Genomic DNA, 27,541 nt, shown 5'->3' with positions numbered 1-27,541 from the left:
GCCATGCTGTGTGTGTGTGTGTGTGTGTGTGTGTGTGTGTGTGTGCATGCTAGACTTGGCCCCAGGTTTCAATTCTACCTGTATCATTAAATCCTGGATGCCCTGGGATGACCTCTTGCATGTTCTCAATGGAATGAAAATGGCTTGCCAGGTTTCTTTTATGGGTGGATGTGTAGGGGGTTCAACATTTACAGTTTGGTCACAGTAATGGTGAGGTTTCCCCCCTTGTGCTTCCTTTTTAAATTTTTATTTATGATTTTCAATTTTATACATTTCAATAATTTTACAATCATTTTAACATTTTGAAACTCGTCTTCCTTCCCCTTCTTTCTGCGGTTCCTTAAATTTATTTTTTATATTTTCTGCATATTCCTAATTAACTTAATCATTTATTCATCTGCTTTAAATGTATACTCTTATAAAACTTCAGGTTATTACAATAATCCTACCAATGTTCTTATCTGTTTACAGTTTATTTGTAAATATTCAATAAACCATTTCCATTCTTTTGTAAAAAGTTTGCTATCCTGATTTCTACCCCCTTGTGATTCCAGAACAAGGAGAAGCTGGAGAAGCTGCGGGTGGCAGGAGAGCAGTTCTGCACCCGTCTGGGAAGGTATCGCATGCCATTTGCCTGGACTGCCATCCACCTCGTGAATATAATCAACAGCACAGGGATGCTTGAGAGGGATGCTGCTGACTCTGAGAGTGGTGAGTATAGTGCCGTGACCAAGCTCTATGAGAAAGGATGCTTCCTGTCCTGTGGGGAGTTGGCTGCTGACACTGCTTTTTCCCAGTTACATTGAGCTTTTGTCCAAAGGAACTTTGGGAACTGAGGCAGTGTGTGTCGCGGATTGCTCCACGGCGTCGTAGCAGAGAAGTGCAAAAGCCACAGGTTCTTCCTTGCAGTATTGTTTTATTGTGAGCTATATACATACAGACAGTTCATACAAAGACAAGTAGGACAACTTCACTCTCACTCTCTGACTCCACTCTACACCACCACACCCTGCTTAACAGGTTCCCCTTTAATACAAGACAACAGCCAATCATCTGTCGGCCCACTCTTGCTGAATCACTCTGATACAGTAAGGTTTGCAGGTCTATTGGATCAGCTTCTTTTACTTTACATGCAAGCTCAAGCCTGCAGACTTACTAGGCTACACAACATTCTATGTATCCCGACAGTGTGGTGTAGTGGTTAGAGCAGGCATAAGCAAACTCTGCCCTCCAGATGTTTTGGGACTACAATTCCCATCATCCCTGACCACTGGGCCTATTAGCTAGGGATCATGGGAGTTGTAGTCCCAAAACATCTGGAGGGCCGAGTTTGCCTGTGCCTGGGTCAGACTGAGACCCAAGTTTAAATTCCCAAATGGTCATGAAGCTCACTGGGTGACCTTGGGCCAGTCACACACTCTCAGCCTGATCTACCTCACAGGGTTCTTGTGAGGATAAAATGGGGAGAACTTTGTAAGCCACCTTGAACTCCTTAGAGGAAAGGTGGGATACAAATGTAACAACAAACAACAACAACAAGGCATTACTGGATGGGAACTCCCTGTGTCTAGGCTGCCTGGTAGGTGAGGATCATGGTACAAGGTGGAGCGGGTCAGGGAAGAGAGGAAAATGCCACAGATTGCACCGTATGTTTATAATCAGAAACGGGATGACTTGTAACTGGCAGTTGTGCATCACAGGAGTAGTTTAAAGCTGACTCACAGCATGCTAGCATTACAGAGTAAAATCAAGCCACAAATTTGCAGTCATATCCATGCAGCCCTAAAGCTCGCAATACAGAAATGTAGAATGAGGTAGTTTGTTTATGCTCATGAGCTAGAGATTGAGACAAAGGAGGCGGCAGTTTCTACGTTCTGCTCTCCTTTCTTCAAACAAGGGTATGCTGACTCCTTCAATCTATCAGCAGAGAAAAATTGAGGATGAGGAGCATTTTCTGAGTGCTCTGTACGGCAGACCTCAAGTGTAATTTACTACACATTATACCATGTCTACTAGAGCACGCAAACGGGTTTTTTTTATTCGGTGGACTTTCTGCGGGGGCCTCTTGGTGTCTGTACTTCTGCCTCCATAGAGCACAGTGCAAAGTACCACCTCTGTAGCAGATTCTGACAGATTAAGGGGTTTAGTTTTCTTGGCCGCGATCAATCATTTATCGCTTAAGTGTAAAGCTGCATGACATGAGTGCTACAGCTTCCCTTCGTTAGGCTGGAGATTCTGAAGTTCGTTTACACTGCTAATTGTAAGGTGTTTGTCAAGTGACAATACTGCACTCCTTTAGAAAAGCTGCTTCCAGTGTTATTGTGGGACACCTTTTGGTTTTGTAGAAACAACTCTTCTAAGTTGTTGAGGAAGCTTGTGGGTAGTTTCTGCAAAATGCCTATTAGCGCTACTGTTGCGCTGTTGTACAGCGTTGTGGTCTCCATTAGGTTTGCCCTCACAACAACCTTGCAAAGTAGGCCACACACCCCTCCCCAGCGCTGTGGACATGAAGCTGAGAGGCAGTGATAGCCACTCACCTAATTAATACCAAGCATGAGTTCCTAGCAGAGCCCGGTTCTCTTCTCACCGTTGCCTCTTGCCTAAACATGACTCCTTATTTGTTCATGCATGCATCTTGCCTATTGAACATATCTTCCTCTGTTCTAGACCGCAAGGGAACCTGGAATGAGCGCAAGAGGAAAACATACGAGCGCATGAGTGTTGGGGAGGAGATGTGCAGCTTCAGCAACTTCCGCCCAGCTACCCTCACCGTCACCAACTTCTTCAAGCAGGTGGGAGGCTTGGAGCCTGGGCTTTCTGGGCTGATTCATAATATCACTCACTGTCTTTTGGTTTTCACATCTGTAGGAGTGCAGTTAGCAGAACCAGAGATTTGCAAACAATTACCTGTTTGTGCTAGAGAATTTTCTCTTTCCTCCTAAGAAGCTGCGATTCTTCTTTCTCTGTTTTCCCCACACATCATAAAACGATGGGGAATGGGTTGAAGGTGGGGTATGGTCGCAGCCAAGGCCCCAGCAGGATTCTCTGCCTTTATTTGCAGGGCCCCTCCTTTGCTTACAACTGCAAGATTCTCAAGCACTTTCCACAAGAGTCTTCAGTGGGTGTTCAGAACTTGTACGCTCCAACAGAGCTTCAGATTCTTGACAGAACCTTCAAGTGACTTTCAATTTATGACTTTGAAAGTTAAGTTGCATACAATGAAGTATACGTTCTGGCAGAGTCTTAAAATGAACCTGAGGAATATCGCAGGAGCCTCTCACGTCTACTTGTTTGGCAACGCCATCTCTGTAGTGGTGCTCCAGTCGTGAAATTCCCTGTCCCTAGAGGCTTATACTGCCTCTCTGTTAATGAGTTTCTGATGTAGGTTAAAATCCAATTCAGGGTATCAGGTGGATTGTTTTATTTCCATCTGGTGTGAAGATCTTATCTTGTATTTTACTGCTCAAACAATCATTTGTAATGGTTTAAGATTGGATTTTATCCTATGCATGCTTTGATGTGTTTCCTTGTATTATGTTTTTAGACTTATTGGAAATAGTCCTAGCAGTGCAGTGCAATGGACAGTCTATACATAGGGTTAATGAGTAAATTGGAACAAGTATTGCTAGAGCAGTGCCACATCCACTGAGGAACTCACAGGGGTCTTAATGCCACTGTCTTGGTGGATGTTATTCTCCTGTTCTGGTTCAACTCTCCCCTTCTCTCCCCCCCCCCCCCAGGAAGGTGATCGCCTCAGTGATGAGGACCTATACAAGTTCCTGGCAGACATGAGGCGGCCATCATCTGTTCTAAGAAGGCTCCGACCTGTCACAGGTAAGGTGGGTGCCTGTAAATCAGCCTGTGACAAGGCATTGCCTCTTGTTGAGAGCTTTGTGGAGTGGGAAATTCTGGAGCTGGTGTTGATTGTGGTGGCCATGTAGTCTGTTGTGACAAAAGCAATAAAACTCTTTGGGGCATCTTGCTTGTGGTGTTGGCCAGAGCCCACTTTTGCCAAGAGCAGGAAATGGTTCCTGAGAGCAGAAAGAGGAGAAAAGTGTGTGTGTGTCTGGGTTTGTGTTCAGTTACCCCCCAAAGTGAAGCAGAAAGGTCAGTCATCACAAGAAACAGCTGTAGGTGTTTCAGAATCCAGTCAAATGAGAACAAGAGCAAATCAGCGTAGTTTATTAATTTAAAAGTTTTTAAACCACCATTCATCAGACAGCCCTGTTTAGGGAAGTTTTTAATGTTTGATCTTTTACTGTGTTTTTAATATCCTGTTGGAAGCTGCCCAGAGTGGCTAAGGAAACTCAGCCAGATAGGCGGGGCATAAATAAATTATTATTATTATTATTATTATTATTATTATTATTATCATTATCATCATTATTATCATTCTCTGTTTGAGGTGAAGGAGGCCTCTCTATAGTTTCTGTTGTCCATTTCCATTCCTTGAGCAATCTGCAGTTTTGTCATGTTGGATTCTGTATGCAAACTCTCCTTACACCCTCACACCCACACACCCTCTTGTTTCCGCCTCACAGCCCAGCTCAAGATCGACATTTCTCCTGTGCCAGAGAACCCCCATTACTGCTTGTCACCGGAACTTCTGCATGTGCTGCCCTATCCTGACCTCCGAGTCCGGCCCACCAAGGAAATCCTGGAGTTTCCAGTCAAGGAAGTCTACACACCGCACACAACGTACAGGTAGGCTTAAGGCAGCTTTGCTGGCCAGCAGGTCCAAAAGCAGCTCTGTTTTGTGTGCTTTGTGGTGCTTAAATTCCATGCTTTTCAGCTCTGATCTTCTCAACCTTGTGGTACTGAATTCCTCTGTATTCTGAAGTGGCAGAAACAAATGCTACAATGGCAAACTGATATTGATTGAACAAGGTATTGGTTGCAACTTCCGTTCCCTCTCCTTCTTCACCAGTTCATCTGTAACCTGTTTTTTCATAGTTGCCAACAAGCTGCCTCCCTTGATAGGAAGCTCCACTCAGCACTTCCACTCATTATCCTATCCCTCTGTGAATAATGTGCGTTGACTCCCCAAAACTGTGTGCTCGGAACGAAGGGGTGGGTTTTCATTTTGAAAATGAGTTTCTCCTTGGTTGATCTTGCAGTTCTCAGTACTAATTTTAAGTGAAACTGTGACAAGCTACCAGCTTCCTCCCATCGCCTGTCAGGCTGCAGGTTGCTATGTAGCAATATGACCACAGGATTGTCAAGAGTTCAGCACCGAGATTCTGGCCTTAAGTGTTCAGCTGCCGCCTTCATCATACTGAATAATGACCCAGATCTTTTTCGGCGCACAATAGATAAAACTGTAGTCCTTTGGCAGCAACTGTTGCTGCTTCCTTCCAGTGTCTGATCTGGTGAAGCACTAATAATATTGTACTCTCATTCCTGCTAAGCCCTGGCAGCCAAGGCAGTATTGCAGCACAGAATGCCCATCCACACTGAAAAGCAGATGTTCAGTGTGTACACACAATGTGCTCTGTATAATGAGAGCCATCTCTGATGCAGCATTCAGTAGCCTTGGGTAAGGCCATGTAGCTTTCAGAAAGGTTGCTTGTTTTGCTGATACTGCGACTTTTCTAAAGATCCCCTGGAGGAGTCGCAGTTCCTCACTTGAGAAGGTGAGGATCTACATATTTAGATTAGATCCGGCAGGTGTTGGAGAGTTCTCGTCGTGAGTCTGGATGATTCTTCTTAGCCTGCTGCTGATCTCCTACTGGCCACCCTGTGGCTGCTATGACACAATCAGCCATGTTTCAGGACAGGTGCAAATAGTTGCCACCAAGCCACTGTGAGTGGAAGGTTTTCTGCTCCAAAAATCACGATCCCCTCTTTGACATAAACGTTGCCGTGGTGTCTCTGTCCAGGTCCCCAACATTCAGCTTCACAACTTTGTGGTTCTTTAAACTGAAACAAGGACAAGTAAGGCGGCGTTAAGCAAGTGGATCACAAAATCAAACCTACGTTCCCTCGGGTGGACTTGCTTATTTGTAGGCCCAGAGGCTTGGACTCTTAGGCTATGTCCTTGTCTTTGCTTTTTTAGCAAGTTAGAGGCAGGTGTGTTGCACTTTGTGTCTTGGGGATCAGACTTGTTTCTTCCCTCCTCTGGTCCCTCCCATGATTATTACTGTAGGTTAAAAAAAAAGGCAAAGGACCCCAGACGGTTAAGTCCAGTCAAAGGCGACTATGGGGTTGTGGTGCTCATCTCACTTTCAGGCCGAGGGAAGTGGCGTTTGTCCACAGACAGCTTTCCGGGTCATGGGGCCAGCATGACAAACCGCTTCTGGTGCAACGGAACACTGTGTCGAAAACCAGAGTGCACGGAAACGGCATGTACCTTCCCGCCGCAGTGGTACCTATTTATCTACTTGCACTGGCATGCTTTTGAACTGCTAGGTTGGCAGGAGCTGGGACAGAACAACGGGAGCTCACTCCATTGCAGGGATTCGAACCATCGACCTTCTGATCGGCAAGCCCAAGAGGCTCAGTGGTTTAGACCACAGCACCACCTGTGTCCCCATTACTATAGTAAGGGTGCTGATGCCTGAGGTCTTGGCATGAGTGCCCTGCATCAGAAAGACTGTTACCACAACTAGCAAATGGCAGCAGCTTTGAGCCAGGAGCTGCACTTATCACAGCAACACACCAACTTGATCTTTGTTTAAGAAATGTCCCCAAGAAGCACCGCTTGCCTTGCTAGGCTTTGAATCCAGAGCAGCTGTTCTGTCTGCTGAGCCATTTGCTGCTGCTGCTGTTGGGTAGCTCTCAGCAGGGACCAGATGGTGAGATTCTGCTGTTGCATGTGTGCCTGAGGGGAGAGGATATCAGTTAACCGAGAGGTGGGGGTTCTTTTATCCATTGCTAGCAGTTTCTCATGTTTTAGACCCCTTAATCTCAGTTTGCAACCCTGGGGGATTCCTCATCTCAGTTTACAACCCTGGGGACTCCTAAAACCTGACTGCCCATTCTGGACCATCTATTCATACAGTTTTCCCCTTCCCCTCACAACCAGTGCAGAATATGATCCCTCTTCAGCAGGACTGTGCCATAGGGATGTTTTCTGGTTGTAATACAGCCACAATTTCAGCCTAATATTCTGCTTGGCCCAAGACGTCAATCCAGCAGAGCTGTTTCAGCCATTACCAATGCTTTCTGCAAGGGGTAACATGCTCAATTTACTAGCAGTGCTAATAGAGAGAGGATTGTGGTGCTCTTACGACAAGTTAGTATCAAGACCCAGGAGGAGACGGAGGTAGTACTGCTGCTGCTGCTGCTGCTGCTGCTGCTGCTGCTGCGTACATGCAGGTTTCCCTCTCTATTTATTATTTATACCCCACCCATCTGGCTGTGTTTCCCCAGCCACTCTGGGCGGCTCCCAAAAGAATATTAAAAACATGATAAAACATCAAACATTAAAAACTTCCCTAAACAGGGCTGCCTTCACATGTCTTCTAAAAGTCAGGTAGTTGCTTATTTCCTTGACATCTGATGGGAGGGTATTCCACGGGGCGGGCACCACCACCGAGAAGGCCCTCTGCCTGGTTCCCTGTAACCTCACTTCTCACTGTGAGGGAACCACCAGAAGGCCCTCGGAGCTGGACCTAAGTGTTCGGGCAGAACGATGGGGATGGAGATGCTCTTTCAGGTATACTGGTCCGATGCCGTTTAGGACTTTAAAGGTCAGAAGCAACTCTTTGAATTGTGCTCAGAAACGCACTGGGAGCCAATGTAGGTCTTTCAGGACCAGTACTATATGGTCTCAGCGGCCACTCCCAGTCACCAGTCTAGCTGCCGTATTCTGGATTAATTGTAGTTTCTGGGTCACCTTCAAAGGTAGCCCCATGTAGAGCTCATTGCAGTAGTCCAAGCGGGAGATAACTAGAGCATGCACCACTCTGGCGAGACAGTGCGCAGGCAGGTAGGGTCTCAGCTGGCATACCAGATGGAGCTGGTAGACAGCTGCCCTGGACACAGAATTGACCTGCGCCTCCATGGACAGCTGTGAGCCAAAATGACTCCCAGGCTGTGCACCTGATCCTTCAGGGGCACAGTTACCCCATTCAGGACCAGGGAGTCCTCCACACCTGCCCGGCCCCTGTCCCCCCCCAAACAGTACTTCCCCTCTTGGGAGTAAATAACTGCCTAGTCTTATTTATGCACTGAGCTCAGAGAGCCCTAATCCTTACCCTGTCTCCCTCTCCACATACCCCTCCCTGCTGTTCATGCTGTTAAAGCAGACGGTATCTTAAAAGAGATTTGGATAAGCTGAAAATAAGCTTATGAGTTTAAAACGGGTTGGGATCTGGCTTAATAGTTCAGAGCAATGAGATGCTGCCACTGAGCTTTTGAGCATCTGCGTGTTGCTTTTGAGAGAGCTGGAATGTTACGCTGTGCTTGGTGTGAAGCTTTCCTAGCTCAGGCCTGGATGTGCATGAGTTGGTTCATTATTACTGTATCTGTAAGTTTGAGTGTAGTGGTCAGTGGGGCTACATGGAGATGGCTTCTCATGCTGTACAGATTAGCTCAGAGTTCACTTGTCTAGGCACTTCTTCAAGCCCCCTAGAAATTTTGGAGAGCAGAGTGGCAGAAACCACAAGGGGGCCAGAGCAAGTGACTTAGGGTGCCACCTTAAAGAGGAGAAGGTGGGGATTTCCGGCGGCGACGCCATTGCGGGTGGTCGTGGGCTGCTTCGGCTGCGAAGCACCCAGTCCATCCCGGGGGTTAGGAGCCCTGCTACCGCAAAGCGGGGCTCCGGTTGGGGTGCGGGAAGAGCGTCCCGCACCCTGGGCTCCCCGGCTGTGCCCGTTGTGGCTCCGAACCCTTCCCCCGCTCCCCCTGTAAAGGGGGAGTGGGGGTGAAGGGACGACGGAGCCGGGCTATAGGGGACATGCCCCAACCGGGATGTAAATGCGGCGACAAAGCCTGTGATGAGCGTCTAAGTTCTACCTGTCTTTAACGAGCTGATAAGAACCCAGTGGCTGTGAGTATTTGATTGACTCTTTGTATTCTTGGAACGATCTGGGGGAAAGAAGAAAGGCAGCCCGCCTCTCTCCCCTTGGGAGGTGAAAGAAATTAACCGTTTAAGTGACTGCTGCTACAACAATCGATAGAAAGTATCTGGAATTTGAAAACTGAGACTGCTGAGATTTCCCTTCGGGGGTTAACTGGGGAAAAAATATCTCCATTTGAAGTTTTGGTCTTTATACTCCGGCTTCGGAGAAATGGAAAAATGGGAAAAAATGGGAAAAAAATTGAAACAAAGGAAGGAAGAGACAGGAACTGAAATCTGACACTCACCCTCCCTTCTAAAATGCTGGACTTTGTGCTTGCACTGGTATTGAACTCTGGTTTAAAGGATGAGGAAATGCTCACTGTCTTGAAGCTGGAACTGCTTAATCGGAAACTGCAAGTTTTGAGTGGAATTATAAATAAAAAGGACTCACTTTCCACAGAGGAGGCTTTTCAAAAGTTTTATACAATGGAATCAAACCTTGGCAAAGAGCTGGGAGGGGTGCTTGAAGGATGGTTCGAAATGGCTGGGCAACTCCGGGAAAAGGAACCGATTTCTGGGGGTGGCAGCCCTGGAACGGGAAAATTTATAATATCCAGACTCCGAGGTGGCAGCTCGGGGGCAAGGGACATGGAATTAAGATTTCTACAAGAAGAAGAAGTATGGTACAAAGGTACGGAGGAGCCCAGAAAGGAAGTGATGAACACCCTGAAGCTCGATGCTAGGTTTGTTGTGAATGCCTGGATCTGTGGACACTCAGAAGAAGATAATTGGAGATCCGGTTCTGGTGAAAGACAGAAAAAGACAATGGACAGAGGGGGAGTGGGTTGAAGTATTAAATGTATAATCCAAATGGTCTGTCATGGTATCCGAAATCGGAGTGTGAAGTCTGTTAATTATAAGTTTATTTTAAATAAGTAAGGAGATATTGAATCTTAAGTCAAAAGCAGCATGATAAAGGATAGAAGAAATAAGTTTAGTTATAAGAATATATGGTTAAGATTTAGGTTATAATAAAAAGATCAAGATAATTGTGTTATTTTTAAGTAAAGTTAAATTTTTTTATAGAGAAAAGTTGTTAAGGAAATAGTATATTGATTTAAAACCGAAGGTGAAAAGGCGGGGGAAGTCAAACGTCAAGATTCAGAAGTAGAATTTTTTTTTTGTAAGATATACAAATAAGAAGAAGAATCCTGACATGATGTGTATTTGTATTTGTTTTTGTATTTGTAGGTGTGGGGTTGGGTTTGTGTTATATTACGAAAATGCTAATAAATTCTGTTTAAAAAAAAAAAAAAAGAGGAGAAGGTGGCAGATTACCTTCAAAGCGGAAAATTCCCGTCCCTTATTTTGGAAGCCTCGCTCTTCCACGATAGCCAGCATCCCTTCGAGTGCCTTCACTTGTTGCACTAGGTCCTGCTGACCCGCAAGCATCTTCTGCAACGCTTCCTTGTTGCCGTGAGCCTGCTGCCGTCTTGCCAGGCTCTCATCCTATCAAAGAAAGAGCAGGAATGGTAGATGAGGAAGACGGACCAAAGGGGCTCTCTGATGAAGTTGGGACCCTGGGGGTGCGGACTAGGTAGGGAAACTTAACGTTGTACGGTTGAACCATTACAGGATTGAATACGGAGCTATAGCTGTAAGCCCCTGCTTAGGTTTCGTTATTCATTTGTTTTTGCTTTTTAATTGTAAAATGCTTAACACAGAATTTTCGAACCGTGGACTAGAGCATATACCACATTGATCCGAATATAAGCCACACCTGGAATATACCATATTTTTCACTCCATAAGACACACTTTTTTCCTCCTAAAAAGTAAGGGGAAATATCTGTGCATCTTATGGAGCAAATGGTGGTCCCTGGAGCTGAATTGCCCAGGGGCCAAAAGCAGATAGTGCTTTTTATTTTACAAAGAGAAAGGGGGGTGTTGAAAGGACCCTGCTCAGCAGCTGATCAGCAAGATATCGGGGGAGAGATAAGAGTCCCTGGCTGCCTTTCAGCCCCGCTGCAGAGGGAGGTTGTTTGTTTCCCCAGCGACATGTGACTGGCTGATTAGATTATCTGTGTGGAAACTGTAGAAAAGGCTCCCTTTTCTTTAGAAGCTGCAGAAATGTGAGTTGAACCCCATTAAAAATGGGGCTTTTCACCTTTGCTTTTCCCCCTTTGCAAAAAAAAGCTGCAAAACTTTTAGCTGATCCTCAAAAAAACAGGGCTTTTCTCTTTGCAAAAAAGCTGCAAAACCTTTTAGCTGATCTTCAAAAAACCAGGGCTTTTAGAGGAGGAAAACCAGAAAAATACTTTTTTTTTCTTGTTTCCTTCTCTAAAAACAAGGTGCGCCCTATGGTCCAGTGCGCCCTATGGAGCGAAAAATACGGTAAGCCACATCTTTAAAATTAGAGTGGGGGGCTCCTTTTTGTTGTTCCTTTTTTGTTATGTACTAAAAACGAATAAAAATGTAAAAAAAAAAAATTTGGGGGGTAGCCGCATTTCGTTGCCAGCGGCCTTTCCACTTCCTCGCTGTCTCCCTTCCCGGCCTTGGGGGAGAGGATGGGGGATTACGTGTGGGGCGGGCACCACTTGGCCGCGCTCCTGGCGCTGTTTGCCCCACGCACCTGGTTGCATACCGTAAGGCCGCGAATATAAGCCTCACTTTAACTTTTCACAGTCGGAATTTGGGGGAAACGGTGAGGCTTATATTCAGGCCAATACGGTAACATAAAAACCTAGTCAGTAAGCAAAATTACAGTGCACAATAAAAATCCTTAATTTTTTGTCATAGGCTGCGAACTGAAAGCAACAGTTCAGCCGGGAGTTTTTTTTTAAAAGGAAAAGTTTTCAACAGGCATCTGAAGCAAAGGGTCATAGGTGCCTGTCTAATCAGCAAGGGGGGTGGGGAGCATTTTGTAAAGCTGGTCAAGGCCCTGTTGTCCCACCAACAAAACATGGCTACCGCTTTGCTCTAGTGTAGTGCAATGCCTTTTAATCTGGGCTGGCACTGTCTTCCCTCCTTCCCCTGCCCTTATAATTTAAACACAGTTACCTCCAGCCCCTCAACAATCTCTCTGATCTCTCTCTGCTTCTGCTGGGCTCTTTGGGTCTGGCGACGCAGCACCTCCAGGCCCTGCTCGTAGAAGTCGGAGCTGCGTCTGATCTTGTCAAGCTTCCGCGCCGTGGACTCGTAGAGGTCACTCAGCGTGCTGCCGAACTGCAGCACCCCGTAGAAAAGAATGTTTACCTCCTGCGGAGCCGCCGGCTGCTGGGGGCCTGTGAGGATAGGGGCGGGCATGGCTGCACAAGGCAGCAAGATACTCAGGAATAGGGAAGTCAGCATTGCTGTGACTTGGCCAATGGAAAAACCGAAGGGAGCAAGCCTGCCGTTTTATATGCAAAAGCAAGGGAGGGGTCCGATGGGGAAAGGGACGATGGAGCTGGACTGAGCAACCCACTCCAGCATTTAATGAGCCAGCAGTATTTTAATCCTGGGCTCTCATCCCACACTTAGCATGGGCACAGAACTTCTGACCTAGGGCAACAGAGTTGCACAATGCTGGCAGATGGCAGCTTATTGCAGAGGTGCAGAGGCACCTAAAGGCTAACTTTGGATTCTGGCACCTCTTAAGGGTTGCAAGGGGTTGCGGGGAGGGCAAGGTGGCATGTCTGTCCAAATGCTGTCTATGTTTATCCTGGCTGGACTGTGGAATGGAGCAACGTGATGTAATCTGCTGCCTCTTTGAGAGGGTGGCATGAAGGACTGGCGTGATGCAAAGACTTGATGCTCCAAAGGTCTCCTGCTCTTTTACCTTTATGCCACACCTCTTGCGTTCTCATCCCCCGCTCCAAGCAAACACTTTCTCTCTGCACGATGGCAAGCTGCGCAGGATCCTATATTCTCATTGCAGACTCAGTCTCGGAATGTGGATCATTATGAAGCCAAAAGGGCACCGCTCGTGCACAAAAGGGAGACATGAGACAAGTTGCAGAAATGCAAAAATAATTAGGAGTAAACTAAGTGGTGGCGGCGGGGAGGAGAAAGGATCCAAGACAGCTCGGTGAGGACTGAGCATGCTCTGTGCATATGGAACTCTGATCAACTGCGGGCGGGGAATGGGAGACCAGAGAGGCAGGAAATGGAGTAGGTGCTGGGCTGAAACTCTGAACACATTTTAAGTTATTTGCAGAGCCTATGAAAATCCCTGCTAAGTTGTTCCTTAGTCTTTGACTGCAGCTGATTCCCAGCAGGTATACATTGATTCCTTTTGCAGATAAGGAAAAGGTATTCTGGCAATCACATCAGTTATGGGTCTCTCTGCCTTGTACACATTTGCTGCCACTCTCACTCATAACTATAAAGATTCCCCTTCTCTTGCAGGAACCTGCTGTATGTTTATCCCCAAAGCCTGAACTTCAGCAGTCGTCAAGGTTCAGTGCGGAACATCGCAGTGAAGCTCCAGTTCATGGCTGGAGAGGACCCTGGCCAAGCCATGCCAGTGAGTGAGGCAAACTCCCTGTGGCTTCCTTACAACTTTTGCAGCTGCACTGGCCTTCTGGAGCAAAGATCTAGCTTGTGCTGTGAGGGAGCAAGGGAGCCTCTGCATATATGAAAGGAAAACGTAGAGCCCAATATATGCCATTTTGCCCAAAAGTTTAGTCTCCTAGCCAGTCCCTCTCTGTATTTTGAACTCTCCCATTTCTCTTAATTACACATAGTTTGGGGAAAACAGTTTTGCTAAGCAGATTCACAGTTCCTACTCTTGTGAGGCCCTTTTGGGTCAAGATCCTAGTCCTCATCTATGGGAAAATATAGCCACATCTGTGGCAGATCTAAGCCTCCAGGAGTGGTGCTTTCCTGCAAAGGGTGGCCAGCTGGTGACCTTCCATGCTGAATTCTAGCCAATGGCCGAAGTAACTCCTGTAGCCTCCCTGATTCTGGTGGCAGATGCTGCTGTTGCCACCTTCCCTTTTAGTTTTCTCAGGGGGCAGTGGCGTTGGTGAGAGTCTCTAGCCAATGTGGAAAAGTGTTGAGACATACTGGGTATTTTTTTTTTTTGTAAGCAAACATTGAAAATTGCATAGCCTTTCCAGGTGCCCCTTTGACCGTCGCGTCCTCGGGCTCCCTCCCTGTGGTCTGCTGGACTTCAGCCTCCCTGTCTCTGACTAAGTCTATTTCTGCCTTTCCTAACAACCCCAGGTCATCTTTGGGAAATCAAGTTGCAGTGACTTTGCAAAAGAAGCTTACACAGCTGTTGTGTACCATAACAAGTGAGTCCTAAGTAACTACAGCGGGTTAACTGTTGCAAATGAGGCAGGGAGGGGAGAGTTGCAGCTGGCTGTTTGATCAGGATGCACAGCTCCCTGGATAAGCTAACTGCCTCATAAAAATAAGCATTGATCTCCTGTGCTATCTTCTTCTTGGCAATTAGAAATTGTCTGATGCATTGAAGAGCAGTTGATCCCCTGTGGGTGGGTGAGGCTCTGGCTTAGCCAATGCTGGCTCCTGGTGGGCGACTGTGACACCCCTCATGTATCCTGCAGGTCCCCTGAGTTTTACGAGGAGTTCAAGCTAAAGATCCCAGCCAACCTGACGGACAACCACCACCTGCTTTTTACCTTTTACCATATCAGCTGTCAGCAGAAGCAAAATACGCCCCTGGAGACCCCAGTTGGCTACACAGTGAGTGCTTTCAGAACCCATGGCATTTTGTAGCTCAGAAGCCGAGCTCAGGCATCACCACTAATAAGGCCCTCTGCCTGGTTTCCTGTAACTTCACTTATCGCAAGGAGGGAACCACCAGAAGGCCATCGGAGCTGGACCTCAGTGTCCGCGGTGAAAGATGGGGGTGGAGACCCTCCTTCAGGTCTACTGGGCCAAGGCTGTTTAGGGCTTTAAAGGTCAGCACCAACACTTTGAATTGTGCTCGGAAACGCACTGGGAGCTAATGTAGGTCTTTCAGGACCGGTGTTATGTGGTCTTGGTGGCCACTCCCAGTCACCAGGCTAGCTGCTGCATTCTGGATTACTTGTAGTTTCCAGGTCACCTTCAAAGGTAGCCCCACATAGAGCGCATTGTAGTAGTCCAAGCGGGAGATAACTAGAGCATGCACCATTCGAGACAGTCTGTGGACAGGTAGGGTCTCAGGCTGCATACCAGATGGTAAAATACAAAACCGTGTATATCTCTGGATAGAAACGTGTTTAAATATTGAACTAAAGTGACAATATCATCATACAAAAAGCATACATAGATATTTCCTCAGAGGCACAGCCTATATATACTATCAAACATCAAAGTGCTAATTCAAAGTGCAATATACAAAGTGCAATATATAATGTAAAAGATGGTTATCCAAAGTCTATAAGACATATGGGTCTATCTTCCCAATGTTGGAGAAGGTTATCCAAAGTCATTCAGACGTGTGGGTATGTCCTCCCGACGGGTGGCCAGCTTCAAATCTTCCCGTTTCACCAGCAGTTTCGTCAAGGTCTGGACTTTATCTTAGATAACAACACTACAGACCATCAACTTTACTAAAACTATGAATTCAAATATACAATGAAAAGGCTTAATAAAGATTCATGTACTCACCATCAAATCAGAACTAGGATATTAAACAGCTAAGCTATTCAAAGTGACTCAGACTCCCATCATTCCAGTATAGCTAATGCGGACTCAAACACACTCCAGGAAATAGAGAGACAGAGAGTTTCTTTCCATCTCCTGTGGGGGATTCCTGTCCTTCCATCCACCTTGAGTACTGAAGATTTACAAGGTGGGGTACAGTAACAAATCTTCCTTCTCGGAATTTGCTGCTGTCCCCTGCTCAGTAAAGGCGGTCTGTGGGCAGGGAAGGGCAGGTGAAGGACTGACAAGGGAAGACACGTCATCCTGCTAGGACTCACTCAGGACTTTTCTCTCTGTGTGTAGTGGATCCCCCTCATGCAACATGGCCGGCTGAGGACAGGACAGTTTTGCCTGCCCGTGTCTGTTGACAAGCCTCCTCCCAGCTACTCGGTACTCACCCCTGATGTAAGTAGCGGCTGTTGTAAGTAGCCCGGGGAAAGGAGAGTCTGTTGAAGGGCTTCTCCTTGCTTATGCTGAAATGGGGGGTGTTCTTTTCTTTTTTTCTTTGCTGTCTTTCATCTTCAGCTTTCCTCCTTCTCTCAGTCCTTTGCACACACCCTTTAGTGGCTTTATATTTTATCCCTGTTGCTTCTTTGTAGGTGCAGCTGCCTGGCATGAAGTGGGTGGATAATCACAAGGGGGTCTTCAATGTGGAGGTGCTGGCAGTGTCTTCTGTGCATACTCAGGTGAGAGGAGGTGGTGAGGTTTTCATGTTGCAAGGAACAGAATGTAGAGCCAAGTAGAAGCAAGACTCAGTTGAGCCATGTTCTTGCATGTCAGCTGGGATTTTTGCTCCTGTGTCAACTGTTGTCTCCAAGCCTTGAACTAAATTAAAGCCTGATGCTAGCTCACTTTCTGGCATCATGCTTGTGGAAAGCTGTTTGCAATGTTTTTAAGAATCCCAAAAACAGTTACCTTATTTTTCAGTTTGGAAAAATCAAGGAGCATCTCACAGAGAAAAATGGGGTTTTCATGTTTACTTCATCGAAACAATGCATGTTGGGAGAGCATACATCTGAGCCATTTACCTCTCTGAGGTTTAGGATACTGAGCTGGACTGAACATCAGTTTGGTTCAATTTGGCAATCTTTAATCTTTCAAAGAGAAATTATCAAAGGCATACAAAGTAATCTTGAGATAGCACATATCCGTTCTTCCCTTGAGGTTGAAACTAATAAAGGACACTACACATTTAAGAGACGCTTAGAACTCTGAGTGACACCATAGTTTTCTTATCCTTTATCCTGGCAGGACCCATTTCTGGACAAATTCTTCACCTTGATCCATGTGCTGGAAGAATACACTTTCCCCTTCCGCCTAAAAGACGTAATCCTCACAGAAAACAACATGGAGTCTGAGCTGAAATCCAGTGTGGGCAACCTACGGGTGGCTAGCTTGGAGTCCCTGGTTGTCTTTAGCCACCAGATTCTCAACAAGCTCATCCAACTCATTGTGTACCCACCTGTTATCGCAGGGCAGATTGGTGAGTGCTGTGCTTCTCCTCCTATTCCACTCCCTATCCCATGGTTACCATGGTCTGGGCCATATTGAGTTCTTTGGTTGAGCATCTGGGATGCTTCACAAAGGGTCTTCAAAACCTGAAATTGAAGCATTCTCACATTTTGCACAGTCTTATGGTAAGAGACAGGGTTTTCCATACTGGCATCACTCACTCCAAGGATAGGGTAAGGGAAACATTGGTTGTGATAGAATCCCGGCTTCATAACTCTGGATATACAGGTGAAACTCGAAAAATTAGAATATCGTGGAAAAGTCCATTTATGTAAGCAATTGTTTTCATTAGCTACTGGAGTTTAATATATGAGATAGACTCGATGACATGCAAAATGAGATGTGTCAAGCATTTGCTTGTTATAATTGTGATGATTGTGGCGTGCAGCTGATGAAAACCCCAAAGTTGAAATTGTGAATTTGGGGTTCTCATCAGCTGTACGCCACAATCACCACAATTATAACAAATAAAGGCTTGACATATCTCGCTTTGCATGTCATGAGTCTATCTCATATATTAGTTTCACCTTTTAAGTTGAATTACTGAAAGAAATGAACCTTTCCACAATATTCTAATTTTTTGAGTTTCACCTGTAGAAGGATGTGTGTTAAAATGGGTCAGCTCGCAGGTTGGGAAGAGTCGAATGAAAAAGAAATACACATAAAACAAGTCATAAATATAAGAACACACCATTCATTTGGTTAAATTTGGGTGGGGTTCCCCAGGAAAAAAGAGACTACTTTTGAATAAAACTCCTTTCTTAATATGAAATTGGAGGGCTGTTAAGTTTGGGGCATTTCAGTATCAGTTGTTTTAACCATTCATCTACTGACAATTGTTTATTACTTCTCCATTTATGTGATTGCCAGTGTTGCTGTCACAATTAAATTCACTTCTCTGAAAGATCTGCCTTTTGCTGGGGACAATGCGTTTTGTTGTTTCCCCCTCACCCAAGTCCTCTGCCAAAAACTGAGGACTCATGGGAAGGGGAGAGGTCTTTTCTTTCAGGGTCAAGAACCCTTCCTGGTGTTTCCCATCCCACCCCACATCATGCTTTAAAGCAGGTGCTGGAAGCAGTGAGCAAGAAAGATTTACGATGTGCCTTTCTTCTCCTTCTAAAGTACAGCATGCAGCAATAAAGAAGACCAAAGTCCCATTTGTATCTGTATTCTTCTGTGCCCAATTCTAGCTACAGCTGCATCTTTGTATGTAAGGATTTCTGAAGGCATACATTGTTTTCTTGGAAACACGTTCACTACATTTTTGGCACAAAGTCAACCTTCTCCCCAGGTTAAACGTAGGGAAGTGTTTTCTTCTGGTTTTTAGTTTTCAGCATTTGTTGTTTGAGGAGCTAGAGACAGGGAGGAAGAACTACAAGTGGTAGACCTTGCAAACTGTTCAGTAAAAAAGCCCGCATTTGCTCCTTTTTCCAAATTTATGCACGCCCTAACATGCTATGAATTCCCAAGATCAAGCAGCTGAAAACCACCTAACCTTTGCTTGCCCATTCTGTTCCAGTGTTTGGTGTTGTGAGCCACTTTTTGGTCATTAACACAAGTCCGCACATCTCCCCATTTTCTCAGTGAACCTGGGCCGTGCTGCCTTTGAAGCCATTGCTGTGATGGTGAACCAGATCCACAAGAACCTTGACAGCAGCCAGGACCAGCATGGCCACAACCATCTGCTGGCCTCCTACATCTTCTACGTTTTCCGTCTGCCAGTGGCAGAGCCAGGCCTACCAGGTATAGCATGGAGTGTTGAGTTCCATGTGCACAGGTGGGGTGGGTAGGAGCAAGTGCCTGGCTGTCATTCATGTTGCCCTGGGTGCCATTTTCCCTGGTCTGCAACCCAGGCGCTCCAGAGTTATGAGAGACGCCCAGCTCCTTGTGTTGATAGCAGTGCGTTTCTGTATCAAGGAAAACAGCTGCCTGATTTGATCGGTACCCAGCGGACACTGTGAGATGTTTGCAGTGTTGGAGTCGAGAGGCAAAAATCAGCAGCGCTCCTTCCTTCTCTTTCCTTCCACTTCTACCATCTCTTTCCTTCCACTTCTCCTCCTCATCCCCCTACCCCCATGAAATTAGTCAGCAGGTTGCCTGCCCCTGAGGGATAGATGGGCATGTTCAGGGAGGTGCCTAACTTGGCTCCATGAGTTTCCTGCCAGGAAAGGTCATACATGGGACAGATGGGACTTCTGAATAATTTAAGGCCAGTTGAAGCGGATGAGTCATAGCAGTAGACTAGTAGCTTTTCGGGACAGAGTGCATAGCCCAAAATGGAACACGAGAAGCTCAGGCGGATGTGCTTAGTGCAGGGGTCGGCAATTTTTTTTAGCAGCAGGCCGGTCCACTGTCCCTCAGACCTTGTGGCAGGCCTGAGAAGTGGCACAGGGGGGTGGGTGGAAGAAGAGGTGAGGGGGGCAAGTGGTCCTCCCCACTCCCCAGCCCCAGCAGCCGCTGTGCTTACCTTCCCAGGGGCTGCTGCTGCCACCACTACCACCACCACCACCACCGCTGCTGCTGCTGCTTCTCATGGGTAGGCAGAGCGAGCTCATCCGCTCCGCTCTCTGGCTCACAGGAGCACCAGGGCAGCAGCAGCGGCGGGAGGAAGAGGCCGAGCAGCGGCAGCTCTGCCAATCAAACACTGCGCCTGGTTTACCTCAGCGCGGCACGGGGACGTCTTTTCTGTGGCTGTGGGAAGTGATGGCTTCTTTGTGACTCCTGGAGGTGTTGTCTCTCAGTAGCAGTGGGCATTCTTTCCACCCCAATGTGCCCATCTGTCCTTTGACTTAACCTAGTGGCTTGTGTGTGTGTTTGTGTTTTACAGAGACTGGAATGCCACCCCACAGTGGCCCCATCCAGTACGCCACCTTGTCCCGCACAACTGGGCGCCCTGTCAGCCTTAATCTCTCTCGCTCCAAAAGCATCAGCAACAGCAACCCTGACCTGACCACCACACCAAACTCCCCAGATGAAGAGGTTCAGAAGATTGTTGGCAGCAAGGTAAGCACCGCTGCTGACGGTTCTTGTTGTTGTTAATTTATTTATACTTAAGCTTTTCCCCGATGGGGGCTCAAGGTGGCTTACAGATAGAATAGGAAAAGCTAAAAGCATAGAAGAAGAAAAAGCCCAATCATTATAGAATTAAAACTATATATAGGTATAAAAGATCAGTTAAAATTATACAGAGAATTTCAATAAAAACACCACAGAACTGCCAATCAATGCAGTCAGTTCCCCAAAGCCTCTTGAAATAAGAAAGTCTTTACCTGTTGGGAGAAGGACAAGGAGGAAGCCAGTCTAGCTTCTCCAGGGAGGGACTTCCAAAGTTGTCTGAGAGCATCATATACCTCAAGGACGTGAAGCTGGATTCATCCCTTGGATCAGAGCCTTATCTCCCCCCCCCCTCCATGGACCAGGTTTGATAGAGGGGTGGGGCAGCTTATGTGTCAGTCACTGGATGGCACAATGATGTCAAGTGACCCCCCCCCTTTTCTTTGTTTACATGGTTTGAAATCAAACCACGCAGGCAAAGGCATGTTTATTTGCAAGCCCCAGTAATTAAAGGTGGTTTGCAGGCACAGGACTTTGTGGTTGCTTGCAAACCCCATCTTTGTCTGCCTCACGCCAGATGTCGTTTATGACTTCAGGTGGAGGTGATATGAGATGTAGGGCAGGTGAAGGCGTTTTGACCGAAACAGCCTCGTGGGCCAAGTGGGGAGGCCTGGATGGGCCTAATTATCTCTGTAGGCCAGAGGTTTCCCACTGGTCAAAAACTATCTGTATACATCTGGCATTTTAATAATCACATAAATAGGACCCCAGTAGTCGTTGCAGCAGTGAGCGCACCAAGTGCCACCCTCCTGGGCCCAGCACCAACTTGTACCACCCTGCCACTAATCCTAATTCTTTGTTTTGAAAAACAATTGCCGGAAATAATACTTTCGCTGTTTTGAAACGTTGGAGGGGGATCACTGCCATTAAGTTTCTTCAAGGGACAGATTATGTGTGGTGTTTTGTTACTTGGTTAGCCCTGGTATGCAAGATTTTTACAAAGGAAAGTACAGCCAGTGCGGGAGTGAGGAGGTCAAACCGGATCGGGACCATGGCATGAGGCTGGGTGAGTGGCGGTCTTTAGCCCTTTGCTTCTGCTGTCGTTCTGATCAGAATCACCCCCTCCACACGCACGCCTGCTGATCATAATTGGAGGGAAGCCGAGTGGGAGACAGTATAGACCAGTGGTTCTCAACCTTTTTTTGGCCATGCCCCACCTAAGCATCTCTAAAATCCTGATGCCCCCCTGACAGACATATAATTTTATTTTAATTTTAAAAATGTGTATGTCACAATATATATTTATATACTGTATATGAGGGCCCCTAGAATCATAAGAAATGCAAAAAAAATCACTGTTAATAACTCATTTTCGAATTGCCCCACTTAAAATCAAATTGCCCCCCTGTGGGGCGTGTGCCCCACGTTGGGAACCCCGGGTATAGACCCTTACAGGTGATTCATGCCATGTCCTCCCCTATTATTTGCTCTGCTTCCTTGTCTTCCCTACAAACTGGTACCCCACTCAAGTGCATTCTGTGACCACAGCTCCCCAAGTCAATGGACTTTGTGGCAGTGGAAAACCTGGGCTTCTAATGCATTATGATGCTTTGTGTGCGTTCCTTTTGGTGACTTGCGTGGAAATTGCAGGCCCTGGTTTAGCTAAGGCTCCTCCTCCTCCTCCTCCTCTGCGATCGCAGCAGCAATGGTTGTGGTTCTTTACCCTTGGTTTCTTGGTTGTGATTGCTTTTCCTTTCCTGCTCTTCTCTTGCACGCTACCTAGGGGATTGACCGCTCTCACTCCTGGGTCAACTCAGCATATGCCCCCGGAGGCCCAAAGTCTGTGCTTCGTAGGAATCATCCGAACTCCAGCATGGATCTGAAGCAGGTGCCTTTGCCTTTCCCCTCCCCTCCCCCGGTGCTCCTACCCTTTGCTCCGCTCCTTGACTTGCTCGCCAGAGTGTGCCTGCCATTAATGCCTGCGTTGAGGTAAAGAGTAATGTTTTCCCAGAAGGCTCGAGTTTTTTTTTTGGGGGGGGGGGGGTTGTTGAGCACCACAACAGGCATCAGGGGACTTTTTTTTTCCATAAAAAAATGAAAGAAACCTCGGCTCCCGAACACCCCCGTTTTGTAACGTTTCAGCTCCCGAACGCCAAAAACCCGGAAGTAAGTGCTCCGGTTTTTGAATGTTTTTCAGAAGTTGAACATCCGACGCGGCTTCCGATTGAGTGCAGGAAGCTCTTGCAGACAGTTGGAAGCCGCGCCTCAGTTGTCAAACATTTTGGAAGCTGAACGGGCTACGTTCGACAACCAAGGTTTGACTGTATTATTATTCATGCCTTTTGTGACAGAGCTCACCTCCAGCTCTCTTTCTCTCTCTCTCTCTCTTGTTCCCCATGGCAGCCATTTTGTGCTGGCACCCACGACACCCAGATAGGGGCACTGGCACCTCATTTCCTACCCAAAAGCGCTGATCGTTATTAATATCAAATGTCATTTATTCTGTTTCTATTCCACCCTTCCTCCCAAAGGAGCCCAAGGCAGCATTAGGTTTTAAAGGCGTAGTCTCAGCGTTATGAGGTGGTACAATGAAAGTCGTACTGCCTGACCCGGGAAGCACAGTTTTGATATTGGTAGCCTTCCGTTATCTGAGGTTTGGTAATGTCAGGAGAGAGGTTTGTTTGCAAAGGTCTGTGCGAGGTTTTATTTATTTTCCTCACTCAACTCCCCCTTTTGTGCTCGCTGAAAGCAGTTCGGAAGAGCCTTTGAAAGCAGCGCAGACATAATGCTGTCTGACACCCAGGGTGCAGTCAGGAGACTGGGCAGCACCTCTGCTTCTTCCCAGGCAGGGCTGTAGTGAAATCTCCTTTGTGGATTGTTTTAGAAACGCCACCTGCATTCTCTTCAGGCTTCGGTTTCCCTTCCACGATGGATCACAGTTGGCAGGACCCTTTGCACTTCACATTTGGTAACCCTGCCTGGAAGGCAGAGGGAGCAGGGAAAGACAGCAGGTGGATCACGCAGGCAGAGGAGCATCTGGCTTGGTTTGCAGGTCTGATTTGGGCCAGAGCAGCGACTAAACTGTTGACGCAGGAACTGCTGCTTGCCAGGGGCCACACTTCAAAGAACGGTGGGGAAGGGAGGGTGGGAGGCACCGTTGTGGTGCAGTGCAGAGATTGTGGAAGTTGGGCTAAGGGGATTCAGTTTAAAAAAAACACGTCAGCAATTATAAAGTTGGCAGGATATCCTTGGACAAGTCTCTACCTCACAACCCAACATGCCACAGGATGATGCATGAGAATGGAGTTAACCCCATGTAAGCTGCCTGGAGATCCCTGAAGAAAAACAGAAGCAAAAATGTGATATAGAATTTTTTTAAGTGTTTTTTTGTTTTAAGAAAACAGCAGCGTGGATTATTTGCTCCCTGGCCTTTTTGAACTTGCTGCCTAAGTATATGTGAGTTTCAAGGTTTCCGAGGTTCTCTCTGCATCCATATAATACCCCCCTTCCAAAGTCCTTCTGCACAATGAAATTAGGCAGTTTCTTGGCTTGCACAGCTGCTTCCTCCACCATGTGCAGCAAACATATGGCCGGTATTATGCTTCTCTGTGAAACTGTTATTGTGTGCTGGATGTTGGACACTCCTGTTACATGGGAAAGATGCATCCCCCCACTCCTATCCTATCCTATCCTATCCTATACTACCCTACCCTTGGTGGACAGTGAATATTGTTGGGAAGAAACCATAATGTGATTTTATGTAGCATTCTCAGTACAGGGTGTTTTTAGGTATTTTCCTTATCAAAGTTTCACTTGGCAACAGTGCCATCTAATGGCAGCTTTGTGGACTGCAGGTACCGGTCTCTCCTACCCTGTTTCTCATAAAATAAGACGTGCCTATAAAATAAGCCATGGCAGGATTTTCAAGCATTCACAAAATATAAGACATACCCCAAAAATAAGCCGTAGTGCTGGGGGCAGTTCTAGAGGGCGCCAAAGAAGAGGAAGAGGCCTGTCGGGTTGGCACCCAGACCCGGATGTTGCTGCTGGTGCAGCCCCGTCAAAACGCCCAGCAACCCAGCAAGAGCCGCAGCGCGCGCCGCCTGGAGCCACGAGCCAGCGGGACCCAGCAAGAGCCGCCTCCTCCTCCTGTTGGCTTCCAGAGGCCCGGGGTGCTCAGCGCAGCGCTGCTGGAAGCCGACCTGGCAAGCCTCCTCCTCCTGCTGCTGCGACTCGGGGCGCTCTGTGTGGCGCTGCTGGGCGCTGACCCGGCAAGCCACCTCCTCCCTCTTCCTCCTGCCGCGGCTCGGGGTGCTCCGTGTGGCGCTGCTGGGCACTTTGTCAGTACTTCAGCAGCAGCAGCAGCAGCAGCCAGTTCCAGGCGCCAAGCCGCAGCAGGAAGAGGAGGAGGCTTGCCAGGTCGGCGCCCACCGCCCCGAGCCTCCGGGAGCCAGCAGGAAGAGGAGGTGGCCTGCCGGGTCGGCGCCAAGCAGGGCCGCGTGCCCCGAGACAGCTGGACCAAGCAACAGCAACGCCGGCCGCTGCAGGAGGAGGCAGGTGCCCAGCACTATACCGTGCTTAATAAAAAAATAAGACACCCCCGAAAATAAGCCATAGGCTTATTTTCTTAAGTAAAATAAATATAAGACAGTGTCTTATTTTTGGAGAAACACGGTAACTGCTGATAGTTACACATGCTTTAAAAAATAGCTGCCATTATGAGAGTGCATCCTGTGGCTAAAAGCAAATGCTCTCCATACCTTTAATAATAATAATATTTTTTTATTTATACCCCGCCCTTCCCGGTTGAGAAACCCGGGCTCAGGGCGGCTAACAACAAATTTTAAAACACTTAATTGTGATACAACATAAAAGCAGCATAAAACACAGTATGAAAACATGAATAACAATAAAATTCAAAGTTCAAAAATCAATTTGGGGGAAATCCAGCCAATAAACATTGTATAGTCACCAGGGCTAGCTGGCTAAATTAGTCCTACTTGGGCCAGCAAGGAGGCCAGGGGAGAATTAGCTGTGGGGTCCCAGAGCGGGTAATCTTCATTAAAAAGGGGAGGGGGGAGAGAAGGGAAATAAAAGATCAAGCTGAGTTCAAATTAAAGGCCAGGTGGAATAGCTCTGTCTTACAGGCCCGGCGGAAGGAGGTTAAGTCCTGTTGGGCCCTAGTCTCATGGGACAGAGCATTCCACCAGGTCAGAGCGATCACTGAAAAGGCCTTGGCCCTGGTGGAGGACAGTCTGACTTCCTTAGGGCCCGGGACCTCTAAACTATGGTTATTCATGGACATTAAGGTCCTCTGCAGGGCATACCAGGAGAGGCGGTCCCGTAAATACAAGGGCCCTAGGCCACAAAGGGCTTTAAAGGTCAAAACCAGCACCTTGAACCTGACCCTATTCTCCACCGGGAGCCAGTGCAGCTGGTAAAGCACTGGGTGAATATGCTCCCATGGCAGGGACCCCGTGAGGAGCCTCGCTGCAGCATTCTGCACCCGCTGGAGTTTCTGAGACAGTTTCAAGGGCAGCCCCGCATAGAGCGAATTACAGTAGTCAAGCCTGGAGGTGACCATTGCATGGATCACTGTGGCCAGATTGGGGCGGGAGAGGTAAGGGACCAACTGCTTAATGCGGCGAAGATGGAAGCATGTCGCCTTAGCTGTTGCCGTAACCTGCGCCTCCATGGAAAGGGAAAGGGAGGCTGTAATTTTGCCTTCTGATCTACTGAACTGGACAGCAGTGCACCACTAGAGAGGCAGGCAGGAGTGGAGGCCTGGATCTTTACCTAAAAGCACCTCGCGGACTCTCCTGCTCTTCCTGTGTGCAACAAGTACTCATCCTGCCAGGGCAACAGGTTGATTACACTTGATGTTTTTTACTCTTCTTGAACATGCTCCCCCCTTGTGTGTGGGTGTAGTCCTGTTTGTTAACTGAGTTGCATATAAGCATTGGTTTGGCCTATCTGATCTAGTTTGAGCAGCCCTGAGTTTGGTGACCTTGCAAATCCAAGTTTGGTGACTCCTGCTTCCTTCCAAAGTGTGGCTTGCTTTCAACTTCTGAACTCCTTCTTCTCAGTAAGGAAGCCGGGCACTTTTCCTGCAAACCACCACCTCGCTCCTCCTTCCATCCTGAGTAATACCTCTTCACCACCACTGTGTCCTCTTCTTTTCTCTCTTGCTTCTGCTCATCTCACAGGCTGCGGAGCGAGCACCTAATCGTATCTCCTCCTATCTTGAGAGCTCCACTTTTCCTCCGGCAACCCCGATGAGATCAACAACCAAAAAGGTAGAGAGAGACTGGGAAGCACCCCAGAAATGTCGCATTGGAAGACAAACTTAAGACTAGGATCCTATGCACCCTTGGGAGTAAGTTGCATGGATTTAAGTGGAACTTCCTTCCAAGTAGACATGCATCGAATCCATCTAGTATAAGCAGTGCTTTCCCCCCATAAAAAATGTTTAGGGGTACTCTGATTTTCCTACTCATATTGAAATACAGCCCCTCAGTGAGGCCAAACTTAGATTCACAAAATGTTTAGGGGTATGCGTCCCCCCCAGAAAAAAAGCACTGGGTATAAGTATTTGGTTCAGAAGCAAGTGACACTGGTTGTTGTGAATGTGTAACAATGTTATGTGCTCTGAATAGGCAACGCAAGTGCAGGCAGCTCTACGATGTGGCATTGCCTTGGGTAAGCCCTTTGGGTGGAGATCATGTACAGGTGAAACTCGAAAAATTAGAATATCGTGGAAAGGTTCATTTCTTTCAGTAATTCAATTTAAAGGGTGAAACTAATATATGAGATAGACTCATGACATGCAAAGCGAGATATGCTAAGCCTTTATTTGTTATAATTGTGATGATTATGGCATACAGCTGATGAGAACCCCAAATTTACAATCTCAACTTTGGGGTTTTCACCAGCAGTGCACCATAATCATCACAATTATAACAAGCAAAGGCTTGGCATATCTCGCTTTGCATGTCATGAGTCTATCTCATATATTAAACTCCAGTAGCTAATGAAAACAATTGCTTACATAAATGGACTTTTCCACGATATTCTAATTTTTTGAGTTTCACCTGTAACTGTGGTTGGTTTCTGCCTTGAAGAAATTCAGGCCCTGCTGATTTTGGGGACCAAACCAATTTAGTCATGATAAAAATCCCACCCTCCTCTAAATGCTATTCCTCTTGCTCTCATACTTCCAATTTCTACTTTCTTTCCTTTGGTGTTATTTGCCATCAATGGTACTTTTTGGCTTTTTCTCGCAGTGCTGCTGCTCTGAGTCTTCCATTCATAATACACAACTCACCCGGACCTT

General features: G+C 47.0%; 2 protein-coding genes across 6 annotated transcripts in view; one reads left to right on the top strand and one right to left on the bottom strand.

The window, feature by feature from the left end:
* Window positions 1-27,541, top strand: part of DOCK6 (dedicator of cytokinesis 6) — a 98,960-nt gene that overhangs the window by 24,955 nt on the left and 46,464 nt on the right. For 3 of the 5 annotated variants that reach the window (XM_033173629.1, XM_033173628.1, XM_033173632.1), the window contains 14 exons: window positions 555-711; window positions 2,668-2,792; window positions 3,741-3,834; window positions 4,542-4,704; window positions 13,393-13,510; window positions 14,212-14,282; window positions 14,556-14,694; window positions 15,946-16,047; window positions 16,242-16,328; window positions 16,894-17,125; window positions 18,739-18,897; window positions 19,982-20,157; window positions 21,992-22,096; window positions 26,415-26,504. In XM_033173629.1, coding sequence (XP_033029520.1) covers window positions 555-711; window positions 2,668-2,792; window positions 3,741-3,834; window positions 4,542-4,704; window positions 13,393-13,510; window positions 14,212-14,282; window positions 14,556-14,694; window positions 15,946-16,047; window positions 16,242-16,328; window positions 16,894-17,125; window positions 18,739-18,897; window positions 19,982-20,157; window positions 21,992-22,096; window positions 26,415-26,504 — 1,818 coding nt within the window. The remainder of the gene's footprint in view (window positions 1-554; window positions 712-2,667; window positions 2,793-3,740; window positions 3,835-4,541; window positions 4,705-13,392; window positions 13,511-14,211; window positions 14,283-14,555; window positions 14,695-15,945; window positions 16,048-16,241; window positions 16,329-16,893; window positions 17,126-18,738; window positions 18,898-19,981; window positions 20,158-21,991; window positions 22,097-26,414; window positions 26,505-27,541) is intronic. The other 2 variants (XM_033173630.1, XM_033173631.1) reach the window with 2 other exon arrangements.
* On the bottom strand, window positions 6,427-12,383 carry LOC117060990 (ribosome-binding protein 1-like). The gene is made up of 3 exons (XM_033173633.1): window positions 12,064-12,383; window positions 10,343-10,513; window positions 6,427-6,820 (listed from the first exon to the last, which is right to left on the bottom strand). The coding sequence occupies exons 1-3, from the start codon at window positions 12,352-12,354 to the stop codon at window positions 6,674-6,676; spliced, it is 609 nt and encodes a 202-aa protein (XP_033029524.1). The 5' UTR covers window positions 12,355-12,383; the 3' UTR covers window positions 6,427-6,673.

This window comes from Lacerta agilis, chromosome 16 (genome assembly GCF_009819535.1).
Source record: "Lacerta agilis isolate rLacAgi1 chromosome 16, rLacAgi1.pri, whole genome shotgun sequence".
NCBI classification, from domain to species: domain Eukaryota; kingdom Metazoa; phylum Chordata; class Lepidosauria; order Squamata; family Lacertidae; genus Lacerta; species Lacerta agilis.
Note: the sequence above shows the minus strand (reverse complement) of the source record. Positions and strands in the feature narration are given on the sequence as shown.